The sequence below is a fragment of the Heteronotia binoei genome, chromosome 8, assembly GCF_032191835.1.
Source record: "Heteronotia binoei isolate CCM8104 ecotype False Entrance Well chromosome 8, APGP_CSIRO_Hbin_v1, whole genome shotgun sequence".
NCBI lineage: Eukaryota > Metazoa > Chordata > Lepidosauria > Squamata > Gekkonidae > Heteronotia > Heteronotia binoei.
Genome location: NC_083230.1, coordinates 10,109,230 through 10,129,571, shown reverse-complemented (window position 1 = coordinate 10,129,571; position 20,342 = coordinate 10,109,230). Strand labels below are relative to the sequence as shown.

The following is a 20,342-nucleotide window of genomic DNA, read 5'->3' as shown; positions in this document are numbered from 1 at the left end:
CCACAAATCTTCTGTGCTCTCACCATCACTCTTTGGAGCACCCTTCTCTCTGGGTACTCTGGTACCTCATGCTACATTTTATGGCACACGTGCCTTGGTCCAACAAAGTGATCTTTATGTCACATCTGGCCTCGTAACACATGAGTTTGACACCTCTGACCTAAGAGTACAAGTCGTTCATACGGGCGGGCTTATTGCAGCTCTCTAAACAAGGGCTATAATACAATAGGGACCTGAAATCCACTTCTGGTTATCAGAACCTATACGGGCATTCAAATCATCCACAATCATAATTGGGGCAAGTGGATACTGCTTGGATACGTGCATAATATATTCAGATAATTTCTTCCAAACTGTTAACTAAAATCCATCATTAGAGGAGGGGATGTAAACATCAATCAAAATCAAATGGAAGGCGGTAAATGACATTAACAAAGCACGTGCAATAGGTGGGCAGGGAGCAGGAGAGGATACCCTAAATTTTAGATTCGATTTCATCAAAATAGCTAAGCCCGCTTTATATCGACCTTTAGAATGAATCCTATGAGCAGGAAGGTTAAAAACTCTAAAGTCCAGAAATGACTGCATCTAAGAAAAAAGAGTACTTTCAACATACTTGGAACCAACTTCTCCATGCCATAAAATCGAATAGCAGTAAATCTTTTTGGAGACTAATCTCAGATAGTGCAAAGCACAGATCACTTTCTGACCCTAATATATCTCCGCAAGTATGGGTTGATTACTACTCTAAGATCTTTCAGGCCCAAGATATCCCTCCCATTACTAGTTTGGAAGATCTTGTACTTTCTGATCTTCCTGCTTGGTCTCCAGTCAAACCTGATGAAATTATTGAACTAATAGAGAGTTTAAAACCCGGTAAGCCTCCAGGCCCCAACAGTCTTCCTGCCGAAATTTTTTAAAAATTTGCAACCTGGCAGCCTTTGCCTCTGGCCAAACTATTCGCTTTAATCGTCTTATACGGAACAATCCCCGAGCCCTGGCTCAATTCCATGCTAGTCCCCATTTATAAAAAGGGTAATCCAAATCTTCCTGAGAACTTTCATCCCATTAGTCTATTGTCTGTTCTGGGAAAATTATATGCCAAGCACTTAGAACAGCGATTGATTAACTGGCTACATCAAAATAATATTATTGGTCCAGAACAGATAGGCTTCTCCAAAAAGAAGTCTACCATCGATCATTGTGCCCCACTGACTTTTTTAGCTGACAAGTACATGAATAAAGGCAAGAAGAAACTTTACGTGGGGCGTTTTCGCACTGACCTTAATCAGCAGTGACACCCCTCTTCACCGCGCAGGATCTGCGCAGATTTCGCACTAATTGCCGCGGAGCACCCGGAAGAGCCGGAAAGTCCCGCGGCTTTTGCGGCGCAAATGGAAACTGGTTTTTGGCGGTTTCCGTTTGTGCCACAAAAGCTGCGGGACTTTCCGGCTCTTCCGGGTGCTCCGCGGCAATTAGTGCGAAATCCGTGCAGATCCTGCGCGGTGAAGAGGGGCGTCGCTGCTGATTAAGGTCAGTGCAAAAACGCCCGCGGCCTTTATTGATCTGAAGGTCGCCTTTGATTCAGTAGATAGAAATAAGTTATGGAACAAACCAGCAGACCAAAAGATTGATCCCTGCCTTTTAATCCTATTTAAAAAATTACACACAGATACAACTTGTCAGGTTAAATACTCACCAAAAAGGCCGTTTAACTAGGAAAATATCTGTTTTTTAAAGGAGTTAAGAAGGCTGTGTGCTAGCCCCATATCTTTTTAATCTTTTCTTAAACAACTTACCACAGTTCTTCAAATCCATAAAGGGGCATCCACCCAAGCTAAACAATCTCCCAATTCCATTATTATTGTGTGCCGATGATACAACTATTCTTTCACACACAAGAATGGGTTTACAAAGATATTTGAAAGCTTTGGATAATTATTTCCAGATAAATTCTGTTAAGTATTCCAAATTCAAGGTTGTAGTTTTCTCTAAAAGCTGGCACCCGTAAAAATGGTATATAGGAAACCAAGAAATCAAACAAACCAAGTGCTATAAATATCTAGGTTTAATGTTCAATTACAATCTCAAATGGGTAGTCCATCGTAACAGAATAATTAATACAGCCAATTTCTCCTCCTCTCAAATAAAACATTTTTACTACCATAAAGGTAACCAATACTTTCCTGCTGCAATCAAAGTTTTTCAGGCTAAAACCTTATCTCAAATATTTGATGGCATTTCCCTGTGGATAAATGCCTTGAATCGGAAAATAAGAAAATGTTCAGGCCACATTTTTGCACCAACTTCTTGGAGTGTCTAAATGTGTACCTTAAACTGTAATTTGTGCGGAAACAGGTATGCACCTCATAGCAACCAACGCATGGACCTTAACTTTTAAATATTGGCTTCGAATTTATTATAGGGCTGGATCTGATAGCTTGCTCAATCATCTTAAAAAAGATGCTTACAATGCTGTGCGGCCGGAAGGGATTATAGACAAGCTCAAGCACATAGGAATTGGAATTGAAGACCTTTTTCTATCTGATGAATCCTATAATTTTAGATTGATTAAACAAAGGCTCCTTGATTTAGAACTTACTAAGTTATGTCCTGTTCAATATTATACATGCTCACCAGCGGCGCTTGGTCTTGCTCAACCCATCAGAAAAATGGCCAACTATTTATGTGATCTAGAAAGCCCCCAGCAACAGAGAGCATTTATGTTAGCAAGGATGAATGCTTTTCCTTCAAATGTTTTTTTATGGCAGATTCCTCCAAATCATATATAATGAGAGAGTCTGTCCTTGTGGGGTGAACAGCCCAGATTCTACCCAACATATATTGCCAGACTGTCGGTTATATTCTAATCCCCGGAGAGAACTATTTGGAAATCTTTCTCTCCTTCCCTGTAACCTAGTGAATGGGATTGATTACTGCCGCCTACTGAAAGATAACGAAACAGAAATCACAAGGGCTGTTAGTAAATTTCTGGAGAAGTCCATTAAAACCCATGCGGGGCATGTTTCACTATACATTGTATTAGCTTATTGTTCTTAATCTTAGATCGTATATCTCGTCTGCCCTTATTTCATGTTATGTCTGAATATGCCAATGAAAGGTATGATGATGATGTACAATAGGGACCTTTCCCCACTGGTGGAGTATTCATATTTTCAAAATATATTTTAAAGATCAAAAAGTGTAATTACTGCATTTTAAATGTATTGATATCGATTTCTTAGTCAACAAACATTGTACATGAAGAGTCGTGGCTTTCAAAGGCAGCATGCAAGCAAAGAAATATCAGTGACCCAGAAGCTGACAAACCATTGGCTTTGTATTTCCAACAGTTGAGTAGGTAGGTATGGGTATTACATATATTGCAGAAGGATGAAGGAAGGTTCATGATTCTCCCCCCCCTTAAAAGTGAAATGGATGCCAAAGTGTGTGGTTACGTTGGTCTGCATCTCAATTTCAACTAATAGAAAGGGGGCAATTGTGGCTGATTCTACCCTCTCTTACTACAGACCTCCGATTCAGCTCTCATGCCGTCCCCTGGGGAGGTTCTGTTCCCCAGGAACAGCCTATTGGGAACATCTGTGGGGCTGCAGAGTGAGGCAGAGAGGTTCTGTGGAAGTGCCTTCCATCATCAAAGGCTATTATTAGGTTCCAGCCTCACCTTTATATTAATTTGGAATGAGGAACATTTTGGTTTAAAACATTGCTGGGTTCCATGTGTATGTTTTCATATACACGCAAATAATTGATTCCTTAAGTAACTTGAAACTTCACATTCAGGGCTTATTCCTGCAGCCTATAACGAATTGTAATAATAGACTGGCTGGCCTTCATGTGGACATAAAGGCGCAAAACTGGACACCCACAAACAAAGCAGGGATCTCTACTCAGGGCAATCACAAGATATGCCAAAAACAGGAGTTCACCAAAGGGAGAAAATCCCTATGGAGTGGCTTAATAAGAGCAGCATATGCTCCAGAAGAGAAGGCTGAACATTGCTGTGGGTGGGTGGGTGGGTAGAAAGGGAAATCACCCTGCTCAGGCCTCTTGAGAGAAGGAAATTTGAAGATTTTGTGGGGTAGGATTCCAAATTGTCCTCCTCCTAATAATAAACTGGCTGACATCTTTGCAGAAGGTGAAAGTAATACAGTGGGGTCACACTAGGGTTGCCAATCCCCAGGTGGGGGCAGGGGATCCCCCAGTTTGGAGACCCTCCCCCCGTTTCAGGGTCGTCAGAAAGCGGGGGGGGGGGAGGAAATGTCTGCTGGGAACTCTGTTATTCCCTATGGAGATTTATTCCCATAGAAAATAATGAAGAATTGATCCGCGTGTATCTGAGGCTCTGAGGGGGGCTGTGTTTTGATGTAGAGGCACCAAATTTTCAGTACAGCATCTAGTGCCTCTCCCCAAAATATCCCTCAAGTTTCAAAACGATTGGACCAGGGGGTCCAATTCTATGAGCCCCAAAAGAAGGTGCCCCTATCCTTCATTACTTCCTATGGAAGGAAGGCATTGAAAAGGTGTGCTGTCCCTTTAAATGTGATGGCCAGAACCCTTTGGAGTTCAATTATGCTTGTCATAGCCTTGATCTTGGCTCCACCCCTAATGTCTCCTGGCTCCACTCCCAAAGTCTCCTGGCTCCACTCCCAAAGTCCCCAGATATTTCTTACATTGGACTTGGCAACTCTAGGTCACACAGACATGGTGTCAAGGGTCCTTGCCACTTTGCTATTTTTGTGTACTGAATGTATGAAGGATAGGGGATGGCATGCTTTGCCTTTCACTTTGCAACAGTCATTTATGCCCTACAAAAGGGAGTGAAGCCGGACTTTCAAGGCCGTTTTATCTCTTTGTAGAGACAGCTCTGCTGCCCACTGTCTGATGTGAGAGAGGTGTTGGTGGGGACCAATTTGTATTGCTAAATGTGGGCTTTGTGCACCGTAGTTTTGGCGGGCTGCTTAACAGCCCAAGATAAGGCATAAAAGACTGCTCACCTCACAGGTGATCCAGTTCGGATACAGTCGTGTATTGCTTCTGTTCTATCTATCAATAAAGCCAATTTCCTGATCACACTGGAAGCCTTCTTTAATTGAAAGTCTCAGAGCTGACACAAGGTTGGGATCTGTGTATTTGGGAAGCTTCCTGGGGCTGTGAAAATATGAATTTGTAATTTTTTTAAAAAAACCACCAGATTAAAAAAAAAAAATATCTTGGCATCATGAGTATTGAATATATTCCCGGAACATGGAAAAACTATGAACAGTTAAGTTATTTGAAAAGAGAAAGCCTCTTAAGGAAAGCAAGTTTGCTCAAGTGCCTGAGAGTTTACAGACTTCTGGAGTAGTTATAAAAATCCATATTTTTATTTATAAAAATAAATCCATACAATAGGACAGGGACAGTTGTGGGGAAGTTTCTGAAAACTCAGGAGGACATCAGGTTTGCAGAAAAAGTTCAAAAAAGTGTGTGGATAATGAAAGAGGCCAGCCAGCATATCCATATAATCCTTGCTTGTAATCGGATAAGTAAAAGTTCAGGAGTTCAAGTGTTAAGGAGGTCATCCCTAGCCATGCTTCCCTAGTGTACTGCTCCATCTCTGGTAGCCACGTACTGGACTGGCACATTTGTACTATAAACTTCATGCATAGAACAACCAATATTGTTTTTAAGTCCAACCATAGAATTTGTACGTTATGGTTTGTAGTATACACATAGTTGTACATTGGAGGCTTAAACACATTAGGATCTGATTAGATATTAAATGTGAATTGCCTGCATTTCATGTTTAATGTGTAACCCGGAACTCACCTTTAAAACAATAGGAAGGCGAATTGGTTCCTGATTGTAGCGTGGCAGGAGGAGGGGCTTCCTCGTTCACTCGTACCCTCCATGCTTTTGCTATCAGGAAAGGGCAATTGGGAATAGGCTGTCTGTTTTACTTCCACGTGTCTGCCCAGGGGTGGAAGGGAGGGACTGATGAAGTGCCATGCTCAGGAGATGATCCCCCCCCCCACACACACACACTGTTTTTTAGGTGAGTTCCAGGTCGCATATTAAATGCAAGTTGGGTTGGGGTTTCCCTCAACCCAATTCTCATGTAACAGCTCGTCTACTCAGACCCTGACGTTCACATTAGGCTTCCATCTGATCCTACCAATCCCAGTATGTATGCCATTGGATTATCTGGAGAAATTATACTGTTTTCTTTGTCTTAACTAATTATCATTTTCTATTTATTGATTTTAATTGTGTATGTTTAATTATATTGTATACCACCCAGAGCCCTCTGGGGGAGAGTGCTTTATAAATTTAAACGACACCACTCTGGGTCTGTAAATATGTTGATCCAACTCGAGGTTGCTGGGGCCTGCGTAAACACATTGTGGGGAACAGCAACATGAAAAACAAACTTGAACCTCATTCCCTCACATCTCCATAGTGCTTTAATTTTATTAATGTATAAATTAAGCATGATGACTTGAGGATGACATTGTGCATAAGTTTTCCGTGTGTTCTTTCCCAAGTCACTATGCTTAATGTATGGGTTTGTAGCTTTTTTCCATCAAAAGGGAGCAGGATCCTAAATCAAAATCTGTGCTGTAGATTGAATAGAGCTGTGGTACACTCACAATGTAGCATGACAAGTGGGAACTCACAAGGACTTGTAGGGGACATCTCATCTCCCCCCCCAATAGTTCCTCTTTCCCTTTCTTGAAAGCCTCCATAGCCTTTCTGCTTTTACTGTTTTCTTCACTCCATTTCACCCAACAGCCAACTAGTTTTATTGGCCACATGTGGCTCTTTCACACATATCGTGTGGTTCTTGAAGCCCCCCCCCCCCACCATCCCATCAGTGGCTTGGAGAATGCATGTAAAGTTGCTTTCTTTCCACCTCTTCCTCCTCCCATCTATTTTCCTTCCTTCCTTCCTTCCTTCCTTCCTTCCTTGGGGAGGGACGGTGGCTCAGTGGCAGAGCATCTGCTTGGGAAGCAGAAGGTCCCGGGTTCAATCCCTGGCATCTCCAAAAAAGGGTCCAGGCATATAGATGTGAAAAACCTCAGCTTGAGACCCTGGAGAGCCGCTGCCAGTCTGAGAAGACAATACTGACTTTGATGGACCAAGGGTCTGATTCAGTATAAGGCAGCTTCATATGTTCATATGTTCCTTCCTTTCCTTCCGGCTCTTATGTTAAGCAAGTTTGGCCACTCCTGTCATTAGGTATAGTTGTCTTCTGAAACTTTCTAAATCAAAATATATTTTCAAAATCCTCTGATAGTATGCACAGTATTTCATTTGGTTATTTATTTTGCTGACATCTTTCCATGTGCTCTTCATACAGAAGTTCTTTTTGCTCCTCTTCTACAGCACCTGACTAATTTACTGAAATGGAGCAGCAGTGACATGCAGTGGTTGGACCAGCTCATCACAGTTGCCTAAATAAACAGATATACTTTAGCATTTGTATAACGACATCTGAATTTGGCCCCAGACGTGGATCAAGAATCCATACAATGGGACAGGGACAGACTGTGGGGAAGTTTCTGAAAACTCAGGAGTACATCATTTGCAGAAAAAGTTCAAAAGATTATTTGCAGAAAAAGTTCAAAAAAAGTGTGTGGATAATTTTTTTTAAACAGAAAACTCCAAGAAGTAGAGGGTTTTTAAAAATGCCGAAATCAGAGATCGTAAAAGATCATGGTCTGCATTGTTTGGCTGCCTAGCAACTAAGGCATTGTGAATGGAAACAAAATTACCCAGGGAGGGGAGAAGAGAAGTGAGGAAAATGGCAAAGAGAAAGTGGCTCTGGGTGGGAGAGTGGAAAAAGTGGTAATGGGAGGTGGTCAGGAATGGGGGGGGAGAAGGTGGCTACAGGTGAGTTAGACAAGAGGATGACAGTGAGGTTAAATTCCTGAAAGAAGATCTCAATTCTTGAGAGAAAGGGGAGCAGGATATGTAGATGTGAATGTGAAGAATATTGCCTTTTAAAATTTCCACAATGACATTGGTAGCATACTGTGAACATTCCTGATTTTGCTTAGTTTTTTAAGTGGACAACCATTTCTTTTCTCTTGCAGTCCAGAATGTAGTCACTCATTTGGAAACTCTCGTAACATGACTGCAGGCAAAGATTTCAAGAACTGTAACAGAGAAGAGCCATTGTTTGGTATTATGTATGAGAGAGAGACACTGAATGCCACCCAAGATACCCAGCCCATTGCGGCGTTGTTTGAAAAGGAGAATAATCAGTTTCCGGCTGTCCCTTCCTCAGAATTTTATAGTTCTTTTGGTAACCAAAATATTTTAAGCCAGCCACTTATGGATTCAAGTAATATAAATCAAACATCCGGCATATATGGTCCTTACGATGTCAAAGAAATGCCTCAGATTGCAAGCGGTGCTGAAAGGTGCCCTGCTGAGAGAGACCTTGAAAGTATTTTCACAGCTCCAGAGCAGATTTACTTGCAAAACTCACAAAGATTCGGTATGCTTGATAAAGAGAGTTTATTTAAGAATCGCTTGAAAGAATCTTGTGTCCGAGAGAGAAGCCTTCTAATGTCTGAAGAGCAAGAGGATATTGCCAACTCTGAGCGTGCAGGTAACAGTCTGTGATACACTAACACAATGCAGTGTTAGAGTGTTGGACGGTGGCTCAGTGGTAGAGCATCTGCTTGGGAAGCAGAAGGTCCCAGGTTCAATCCCCGGCATCTCCAAAAAAGGGTCCAGGCAAATAGGTGTGAAAAACCTCAGCTTGAGACCCTGGAGAGCTGCTGCCAGTCTGAGAAGACAATACTGACTTTGATGGACCGAGGGTCTGATTCAGTATAAGGCAGCTACATATGTTCATAATGCAGAAGTCCTTTTGTATTTTTACGATGCTAAAGACAGAACTATTGGAATGTCGTTGTAATGATAGTGATGCAGATAAATAAGTGGAAAAACGGTCTGTATATTGCAGAGATTTTCAGGGGAATGAACAGAGATGCACTGCATTTCTCATGGGGCACCTGTTGGTTGATACATCCCACCGCCATAGCCTAATATTGCTTCCAAGCTGGGATGTATTGGCCATTAAGGCCACAGGGAAAAGTCTCAGCAGGCCAATGGCCTGCACCCCTTCCACTGGGACTACCCTGGTGAACCCAAGTGAAGTGTTGCTTTCACCCAATGCTGTGACAGGTAGACTGGCTAGCTGAGCCACCCATGAACATCCACAGTGGATTGTCAACATACATAGCCCCTCCGTATCCTATGAACGTGGACAAATATAGTAATACATTAAAATGCATTTTTATGCTATCTTTCATCCAGGGAGCTCAGGGCATAATACTTGATTATAAACTCTTCTCTACTCATAACTAGTTGTGACCCCTCCAGGGTCATCCAATGGGCTCCACAGCTGAGGTGAGAATTTGAACTTCTCAGTCCTAGACTAACACTCTATTCCAGGGGTGTCAAACGTGCAACCTGAGGGGATATGAGGCCCACAAGCAACTGGCTGTTGTCTGCTTCCTTCTCCCTCTCTTGCTTCCTTCTGCTTCACAGCTTGCTTTGCCGGGCTGGCTGAATTGCACAGGAGCTACAGAACAAAACCTCTGTTTTCTCCACTGGATGAGGCTCCTCTCTTGGGGAGAAGGGGGGGGGGAGGAAGAGCTTGCTTTGCTATGCTCTCTAAGTCATACAGTAGAGCTACTGAGCCAGAACTCTTTTCCTTCTATTAGCTGAGGGTCCTCCCCCTCCTCATCCCTTGGGAGAGCTTGCTTTGCTTGGCTGCCTAACTTGCACGGGAGAGATATAAAGCATCTTTAAGACTAACTAAGTTTTATTCAAGGTATGAACTTTTTACCTTGCTAGAGAGAGAGAGTTTTGTTGGCTTATTATGTCAGAGCTCTCCTGGGTACAATTGGGTTCACCTTCCCTTTTCATTGTATTCATGCCTTCATAATCTAGTCTTTCTTGGTAGGAAAGCAATGTGAACTACTTAGATAAATAACAACAGACAGCGCCAGCTCGTGGGCAAATAGCACCCTAGGCAGGCGCCCCCCACCAGTGCTCCCCCAGGCATGCTCCACTCATTACCCCTGCTGCCGCAGCCACTGCCAGCCTCCCCTGGCCTATGGTTGCACTCCGCTCGCCCCCGTCGTGCTCCTCTCCCCCCCCCACCAGCCTCCTCCAGCCCGCCACCGCATTCTGCTCGCTCCCCCCCCCGCTTGTCGTGACTAAAACAGCCCTCCAGGCTTCTCGCAGCCCACGCCTGTGCGTTAAACCAAATGCACAGACACAGGCAGCTAGAAGCCAGTAGGGCTGTTTTAGTGGGGGGGGGGGGCGAGTGAGTGGAGCATGGCGGTAGGGGGAGCGAGCAGAGCGTGGCAGCGGTGGGCCGGAGGAGGCTGGTGGCGATTGCAGCAGTGGGGGGGTGGGGTAGTGGAAGGCAAACTAGCCAGTTGCATTGGGCACCAGACGGGGGGAAGTCCAATTCAGCGCCCCCTGCCTCTCAGCACCCTAGTGGGCAAGCCGGCCCTCACAACAGGCCAGTGAGGTGAATGAAAAATCTCAGTACAAATCACTGGATAACAATGATACTTTCACACATGCAGTCTGTATACAAATTCTCTTAAATCCATAATCATGCATCAATTATAAACCATCGCATATACTCATAACCACTCAAAACTGGAATACAAAATGCTTCCCACTCCCCAAAAAAGTCCGCTGTTTGTTGTCTCTCAGAGGCAAAAGCCTTTCCATTGTTATATTCAGCGACTTGGGTAGAGTTCTCCAACTTCCAGTAAAGAACTTGTAAACAAGAGAGTAAAGGACTGTATGTCTGGGGTTCTTCACAGTTTCATGGATCCATTCCTTTGTCAGCCTTTTCTCTCATAAACTTTACTCCAGGAGCCACAGTACATAAGTTTCAAACATGGATCTACGCATGTCAATTACATTCTCTGTTCCCGTGTCTGAAACTTATATACTGTGGTTCCAGGAGTAAACTTTATGAGAGAAAAAATAAACAGCGGAGTTTTTGGGGGGAGTGGGAAGCATTTTGTATTCCAGTGTTGAGTGATTATGAGTATACACAATGATTTATAATGGATGCATGGTTATGGATTTTTCACTAACATCGGAACCTGCTGAGTTTCTCTACTAGTGAGGTGGATGAGGCTGAGAGTGTGTGTCCAGACCAAGTTCACCCAGGAGATTTGCTTTGCAGACTGGGTTTTTTTAACCTAGGCTTCTCAGATAGCAGGCTGATCCTGACCACTATACATGTCTGTCTCTCTATTCTTGCATTGCCTCATAGGAGTTGCAGTTATTTTTCTGGGAAGACTATAGTTTTGTAGACAAACACATAGCCCTCACTCTGTGTCATGATGCCTTCACATGTTCTTGACCAACATGCAAAGCAACTTATGTACAAAAGCTCACAATGCTCAGCCATTTCATGTTTTCCCCTGGGTCCTAGACTCAAAGCATTGACCATGAGATTTTTGTAATGAATGTCAATAAATCCAAAGTAGGCTTGCAACTTACAAATATGCAATCTTGCATACTCAAGATTGCTACAGCATAGACGTTGTCTCCAGATTTTGATGCAATAATTCAGAGCAAGAGGTGTCAATTATCAGAGACTATTAAATAAACAAAATATTGCAAGAGTACTAATTGTTTTAAGCATTTTTTATTTTAAGTTTAAAAAAAATCTTTAATTGTATTTGTGTCTTTTATGAAGTTTATATTTTTGCTTTCTGGCATTACATTTTATGACACACATGGCCTGGCCCGACAAGGTCTAATTGATGTCAGATCTGGCCCTCATAATAAATGAGTTTGACACCCCTGCTCTAATCACTATGGAACACAAATTATTAGTAATTAGATTTTGGGTATACATCTTAATTCAGAGTTCTGTATGCATCCTCATATATACATTAAATTTCTGGTCATGTGGGTCTTCCACTTCCATTTCATTCTCCCACATGAATCAAATCCTGTCAATTAAATCAATGGAAAGGCTTTTCTACAATAATAATAATAATAATAATAATAATAATAATAACTTTTATTTCTATACCGCCCTCCCCGCCTAGGCGGCTCAGGGTGGCTAACAACAACTTACACGTTAACATAAATAATAAAACTTTGAATTTAACAATTAAAATTAAACATATAAAAACCAGTCAGTTAAGTTAAAATACATAATTTACGTTACACTATATATATATATATATATATATATATATATATATATATATAAATATATCTGGCAGCAATAAAACTGTTATGGCGCTGGTTCTGCCAGTTTAGATAATCTTATAGATGGCGGTTCTTTGTACCAGGCAACTCAGCAGTCAGTGTCATTATAGGCTTGTCTAAAAAGAAGCGTATCCAGAGTTTACACACAAGGCCTGCATAATTGAATTGGGGTGTGTGCATTTTTCAGTTGTTAACCAGTTTTAATAGTTATTATGGAAACATTTGCTTTTGACTGTTTTTTTTTTTAAATTTTATTTTAGGGGGATATATCAGCCAGCATAAAAAGATTAAGAAAGCAGCAACCATGGACAATTTCTTAAAGAAAAAGTAAGCTTTATTTGTGTTTATAAGCACAAATTTATTTTTACAAGTGTATAGTTGAATCTGTATATACTTGATGGATTCCAAAACTGAAAACATAAGGCATTTGGTACACAGAGACAAATATTATACATGCATTTTATTCCTGTATGTGTAAGGAAGTTCAAGCTGTTATGCAGTTAAAATAATGAGTAAAAGGCAGACAAAAATGCTCCCATGCTGGGAAATGAAAGGCTGCATTTCGACATATAGTTATGAGCTAAATCTGAAAAGTGTCACTAGAATGCTTTGTTATATCTTGCACTGTCTTTACTATGGTCATCTTGAACGAAGTTTGAGTCCAGTGTCACCTTTAATACCAATGAAGTTTAATTCTGGGTATAAGCTTTTGTGTGCATGCACACTTCATTAGATTTGTGTGTATGCAAATGAAAGCTTATACCCAAAATTAAACTTTTGGTCTCAAAGGTGCCACTGGACTCAAACTTTCTTTTGTTGCTTCAGACCAACACAGCTACCCACCTGGATCTATGGACATCTTGATTAGACTGAGAGTTTGTAGTTTTTCAAAGTCAGTCAATATCTGTTGTGTCACCAAAACACAGACACACAGCTAAGCAGCTTCAATACACATGGTGCGTCTACCTGGACCAGCTCAGCATAACTGGGGAGAACTACAAGTACATAGAAAGGGATGTCTCCCATTGGTGTGTCAGGAAAGGGGAGCAGCTCTTTCCCAGCGTCAAATTCCCTGACATTTGGGTCAGAGTGTCAGATGGTCGTGCTGTATTGAGGTGTTCACCCATATTCAGTCATTCCTATTTCTTTGTATTGTATTGCACCCCTTGTATTATGCCCTCATGGCCAAGACTGTGTTTTCATTTTCTGTCTTGCTCCAATGTGTATCCACTTGTGTCGACTTTGGCATTTCACTTGTTAACTTTTCACAAAATGTGCAGGAGGAAGACATTAGCAGTGGAACTGTTATCTGGAACTGTTATCTGGTAGTCATGGCAACGTCTGGCTGTGGCCAGATGACCTTGCACGCCCAAAGAAGACTCTATGGGCGTTTTCGTACTAATTGCCGCGGAGCACCCGGAAGAGCCGGAAAGTCCCGCGGCTTTTGCGGCGCAAATGGAAACTGGTTTTTGACGGTTTCCATTTGCGCCGCAAAAGCCGCGGGACTTTCCGGCTCTTCCGGGTGCTCCGCAGCAATTAGTGCGAAATCCGCGCAGATCCTGCGCGGTGAAGAGGGGCGTCGCTACCGATTAAGGTCAGTGCGAAAACGCCCTATGTTATATATCTAACCTTGGAAACTTTAATGAACAAGAGCTGGCTTTAAGCTGTGTGCCTTTTTCTGCTTGGTATATTAATGGTTCTGTTTGTAAATTACCCTATTCATGGCAATGGCCTTGTGGCATGAATGTCCATTGCTCTGTATTATTATTATTATTATTATTATTATTATTATTATTATTATTATTATTATTATTATTATTATTATTATTATTATTATTATTATTATTATTATTATTATTATTATATTTATATCCCTCCCTCCCTGCCAAAGCAGGCTCACAAGCATAACATCACAGTAAAACATTCATTATACATTTAAAATACCACAACATTCTATAAATAACAATTAAAACAGTTAATCTCAGATAAACTACTCACTATTTTCATGTGTGCTGAGTTGATTGGGAACAGTAACTGGCAAAACCTCACACCCAGTGCTGCCTGAACTACAGGTTTGGAAGAGTTTATGGCTAAAGAAATGGTTGGGGCGGGGGGGGGGGAGGAAATAGCCCTGAAGCAGCAGTGGCAACCTGTCTATCCCCACACCATGCCTCTAAAAAGCAGCAAGTAACACAATATGGCCTTTGTCTCTTTTAACATACTAAAGTAGCCATGAAGGGCCCCATAGCTGCCATTAAACTCATTTACTTCTTGTATGACCAGACATGATGAACCTGGCTTGATTATATATACAGATGAGTCATATCCAGGAATAGAGGAGGGGAAAGTGTCCCCTGATGAACTCCCTCCCCTACAGCCAGGTTGTCTTTTTTTTTCCTCTGGAGGAACTCACTCCCCTTTTATATAGATTCTTAGGCCCTCCACTAGGGGTATGCATTCAGTTCAGTCAAACCAAATACAACCCGGAAAAACAGCAGATTCGGCTGTATTCTGGCCATATATAGCCAAATCAGATTCCCTGATCTGATTCAGCTGCCAAATACAGCAGCCATGAATACCTGCCAAAATTTGACAGCTGTTCAGCTCCATTGAAGTCAATGGGAAAATAGGGTATAATTAATGGTGGCTGGGGGGAGGGGGTTTGAGGTAAAGGCTTCAAATGATGGGGAAAACTTGCAAATGCAGGCAGCAGTGGAAAGTCAACTGTGGTGAGAATGCTTGTTTGCAAGGAGCATAAGAGTGCTACGTGCCCGGCAGAACAAGTGCCACTGTGGCAGTGCCAGTGCCACACACAGACACTTAGTTCAAATCTGAGAATCTATCTGAATAAAAAAATCTAGGGAGTGCTTTCTGCAAGGACAGAAACAGTGCATTGAATGCACTGGTGCTAAGCAGCAGAGCCCTGTGCCAACCTAATAGTGACCACCCCAGTAGCACAACTACTGCCCAGCTGCTGAACCCAGTGCTTTTGTGGCCTGGATATACCAAAAGATGAATGGACACAAATCTGAAATCAAGCTGAGCAACTTGTTTTACTGCAACATCATTTCAGAAACAGAACAGAACAAATGACTGCTGAATTACAATAATTACAAAACCCAGGCCAATGGAATCCCCAGGGCCCAACAGAGATATTGGATTCTCATCTTATCATACAAGCTGATAGCCCTGCACCCCCTCATCTACTGCTCTGAACTATTAAGAACTATAATCATATGGCTGTTATGCCAACCCAGCTATGGACATTTGTTTCTTATGGTCTAAACAGCAGTGAACCAGGCCAGGCCCCAGCTTGTTTCCTGTCTGTGCCTGCCAGTGTGTGGATTGCCTATACCTGCAACATCAAGAGAACACTGGACTATGCTTCACCAGCAAGCTGCTCAGCCATGCAGAACAGCAACTGCATCCCTGTCTTTGAGAAGACAACTCCAGAAGCTGCCTTGAAAGAAGCCATGTTCTCCGGTGGTCTGGACAGTGGGTCGGTCCGACTACTGGGACAGTGGGTCGGTCCGACTACTGGGTATAGGCTCCTCCTCCTCTTCACAGGGTCGGGTCTTCAAGCTGATCCGAAGGGGGGGAGTGGCCTATACCACCAAGCTCCCGCCAGTTTGTTTCCCGGCCCTGCTAGAGCAGGACGGTTTCTCTTCTACAGCGTGCTTATAGCAGCACTGAAGATCCGAAGGAAGAAGACTTTGCCTTTCTGGAGGCTGGGGACTGGGAGCGTAGGGGTTTTCCCCGACAAACCCAGCCAGCGGACAAACGCGCAGGGCTACTCACGAGTAGTTCCCGCGACGACGCAGCAGGCTCCGGACGCTGTTGGCAGCGCGGAGGTCCGTGGGGCTCCGTTTCCACTCGCACACGTGTGGAACGGAGCGGAGAAGAAAAGCGACGGCTCTTTGAAGAGCGGTAAGTCGTCCCGCGGCAGGGAGAACCTGCGCGGGCGATGTGGAGCCGGGGGGGAGGGGGAAAAGGAACTTTCCCCTTCAGGCTGCAGGTTTTTTCCCTTCGTGGAAACCTGCTCAAGGGACTGCATAGTCCGGCCTGCCTTTCTTCTCTAATCCCCGTTGATCCGAGGTAAGGTTCTCCATAGCACAGAGTTTTACACATGCAGTTTTTCTACTGCACTAAGCTCTGCTTACAACCCGTTTTTTCAGTCCTCGGTGGTTTTTTTGCGTGCAATGCTTTAGCCGATAGGGCAATCAGAGGGCTAGTTAAAGACTGTTAATGCCCTCCATTTTGGAAACCTTCCCGCCCTTTTATTGTAGCCTGTCTTTCTCATTTCCCTTATAGGGATCTGGTGTGCAGACAAAATGGCGGCTAGCTCCCAGAGCAACTCTCCAAGCGAGTCTGACTTGCCTCTTTTAACAGGAGCTTTGTCACAGCAACAAGAAACTCAGAACCCTGATATCTCAGGCGAGGATGCAAAATCTAATCTTTTACAATGGCTCAAAAGAGAGATGTTGAAGGAACTGGGGCAGGATCTTGTTCAACAGGCCCCTTCCCTTCTGAGGCAACAAAAGAGAAAAAGACCCAGAGACCTCAGCCCTAGTGACACTATGGGGCAGTCTAAGGGCAGGATGCATCCAGGTCTGGACTCCCCTCTTCTGAGTTCAGCTGAGGAGTCGGAGGACTCTGATCAACAGTCTGAAAGGGAGGAAGGAGAACTTTCAGATGAGGATGAGGAAAAGTCGGACACTGTGCAGTCTAGACTTTTCCCTTTTGAATATTACTCTAAGCTACTTCCCAAGGTCTTGAGAACCCTTAATTTTGTGCCTGTTCCTAAGGAAGATGAGGAGCTAGACCCCGACTTGCCCACGGGATCAGGGGAAATGATGCCCAAACTGGGCAGTGTCCAGACGGGGGTGCCATTACCAGCCACCTTTTTCGCTCTAGTTAAAGCAGAGTGGGAAAAGCCGGCTAAGCCCAAGTCTAACCAGCAGATCATTCCTAAACTCTACTCCCTTATTCCAAAGGCCACTAAGAAGTTAAAATTACCAACAGTGGACGATCCTGTGACTAGTTTGATCTCTAATTCGGTCCTCCCCATGGATGCAGATGGTCTTCCTAGGGATCCATGTGACAGGAGGATTGAGCAGGCCTTGCGGAAAGAATTTGAAGCAACATCATGGGCAATCAAAGCGGCCACAGCATCTTCTCTTTTTGCTAGAGCAATGTGCACGTGGTCCAATAACTTAGCAGCGGCAGATAGTGGAGCTCCCAAGGAGTTTAAGGATGAGCTTAAAAAGATTGCTCTGTCTGCGGCCTTTGTGGCAGACAGTTCATTAGACACTATGCAGCTAGCTGCCAGAGCTATGGCTTGTGGGGTGGCTGCCAGACGTAACATTTGGCTGCGCAATTGGGAAGTGGACACTACTGCCCAGGCCAGAGTGGCAGCAGTCCCCTTTAAGGGTTCCTTGTTGTTTGGGGAGGGTCTGGATAGATTCCTCATTGAAAACAAGGATAAAAAGAAAGTCCTTCCCTCCAAGGGTAAGGAGACCAAGCAGAGGAAGTCCTTTTCGTCCTTTCGAGGGCCTAAAAAACAACCCAGGTCAGGTCCCTTTCGTCCCTTCAGAGGGAAGTGGCAGCAGAAAGGGCGTGACTCCAAACCCTATTTCTCTGGGAAGTCAGATCAGAACTCTAAATCCTCTGCCAAAAAAGGAGGACCCCAATGACTACGCCCTTCATCACATAACGGGGAAAATAGGGGGTCGCCTCTCATCTTTCAAAGACATCTGGAGTCAATCGATTCAGGACAAGTGGGTTCTGGATGTAGTGACTCATGGATATGCCATAGAGTTCCTTACCCCCCCTCCCAACCACTTTCGTTGGGTTCCACGAAAGAAAAATTTGGCGGCACACAATGCCATGATGGCAGCCATCCATCATCTGGTGGATATAGGAGCGGTGGAGCCGGTCCCAATCTCCCAGCAGGGTTTAGGAGTTTACTCCATCATATTTTTAGTTCCAAAAAAGAACGGGGAGTTCAGGACCATCCTGGATCTGAAATGGCTCAACAAGTTTGTTCCAACAAAGCACTTCAAAATGGAGACCCTTCGGTCGGTGTTGCTAGCCATTCAGCCCCAGGATTTTCTGGCCTCGCTGGATCTGTCAGAGGCTTACCTGCATGTACCCATTCGGGACTCACACAGGAGGTTCCTACGTTTCTCCTACGGGGGAAAACATTTCCAATATCGGGCACTGCCATTCGGGCTGAAATCATCACCCCGGGTCTTTACGAAGGTTCTGGTCACTCTGGTGGCGGAACTGAGACTGCAGGGAGTGGCCTTGTTTCCTTACCTGGACGACATTCTGGTGAAGGGGGGGTCATTCCAGCAATGCCAGGAGGACATGCACCGAACAGTGACCATGTTGCGCAAGCATGGATTCGTTGTGAATCTGGAAAAGAGCAATCTGCTTCCATCCCAGAGACTAGGGCATCTGGGAGTGGAGATAGATTCAGTCCTGGACAGGGTTTTTGTATCCCTGGAGAGACGGGAAAAGTTCTGTATCCTCTTACGGGGGGTTCTACAGCAGAGCAGGGTGTCAGTCATGGTTTTAGCACAGCTACTAGGGATGATGGTCTCTTTTCAGGACCTTCTCCATTGGGCCAGGTTCCACACTCGCCCCCTGCAGTTCTTCCTTCTTCCGTTCCAGGAGGCCATAGGGAACAAGATCCCCAGGTTAGTGACATTAACGCCAAACTTGAAATCCCAGTTGCAGTGGTGGTTGGACCCGAGTCTTTTCGGATCAGGCCACCCTCTGCGCGAACCCCTGAGGGTATGTCTTACCACGGATGCCAGTCTTTGGGGCTGGGGGGCTCACTCTCAGGATCAAATGATCCAGGGTCGATGGGAACCCCACGAATCAAAGCGGAGTATCAACTTCTTAGAACTCAGGGCGATTCGATTAGGGCTACAGGGCTTGCAAGCAGTCCTGAGGGGTCACCACGTTTTAGTGAAAACGGACAATTCAACAGCCAAGGCGTATGTGAATCGACAGGGAGGGACCAAGGTAAAGTCTCTCCATGCCGAAGCCAAGACTCTTTTCGAATGGGCAGAGAACAATCTCTTATCGATCAAGGCAGTACACGTTCCCGGAAAGGACAATCTAGTGGCGGACTGGCTCAGCAGACGCTGGTTGGACCAGACGGAGTGGATGTTACACAAAGACACGTTCCGTTTGATAGTGGACAGATATGGACCGGTGACAGTGGACCTGTTTGCCACAGCAGAAAATCGTCAGGTGGACAGTTTTTTTGCCAAAAACAGAGACATAAGAGCGGAAAATACCGACGCTCTCAGCGCAGACTGGCCGGTGGGACTTCTATATGCCTTTCCGCCCCTGCCTCTTTTACCCAGGGTAATCCAGAGGGTGGTGGTGTCACGGGCCGAGATGGTATTGGTGGCTCCCTTCTGGCCAAGGAGGTCTTGGTTCCAGGAACTCAAGAGGTTGTCGGTCCAGCCTCCCTGGCGCTTGCCGAGGAGGGACGACCTTCTGGCTCAGGGCGACATTTTTCACCCCCAACCAGACTTACTACAATTAACAGTCTGGAGGTTGAGCGGTTGCAGCTCGAGGGACTAGGTTACAGCAAAACGGTGGTAGATACTATGTTGGCTTCACGTAAAGGTTCCACAAATAGAGTATACAATACCACCTGGAAAGTTTTCTCATCGTGGTCGGCCCAACGGGGGTGGGATCCGATGTCTGTAAAGGTTGATGGTATCCTAGGTTTTTTGCAGGAAGGAGCAGACAAGGGACTTTCCACCAGCACGTTGCGAAGGCAGGTGGCGGCGATTTCGGCTATACAAGGGGTACGGGGTCGCAAGACTCTGTCAGCGCATCCTCACGTTAAAAGGTTTCTGAGGGGTATTTCTCTCCTGAAACCGCCACAAGTGCACAGATTTCCCTCTTGGAGGTTGAATGTTGTCCTTCAGGCCTTGTGTGGGCATCCCTTTGAACCTCTGGCTTCCTGCGGGATCAAGGAGTTAACCTTTAAGACCCTTTTTTTAGTAAGCATCACCTCGGCGCGTAGAGTGTCTGAGTTA

The 20,342-nt window shown here is 44.4% G+C and overlaps 1 protein-coding gene across 1 annotated transcript in view; it reads left to right on the top strand.

Annotated features, from left to right (window-relative positions):
* REDIC1 (regulator of DNA class I crossover intermediates 1) overlaps positions 1–20,342 on the top strand; it is a 54,632-nt gene that overhangs the window by 12,345 nt on the left and 21,945 nt on the right. Inside the window, exons 5-7 of the mRNA XM_060246077.1 lie at positions 3,246–3,361; positions 8,097–8,617; positions 12,537–12,603. Coding sequence (XP_060102060.1) covers positions 3,246–3,361; positions 8,097–8,617; positions 12,537–12,603 — 704 coding nt within the window. The remainder of the gene's footprint in view (positions 1–3,245; positions 3,362–8,096; positions 8,618–12,536; positions 12,604–20,342) is intronic.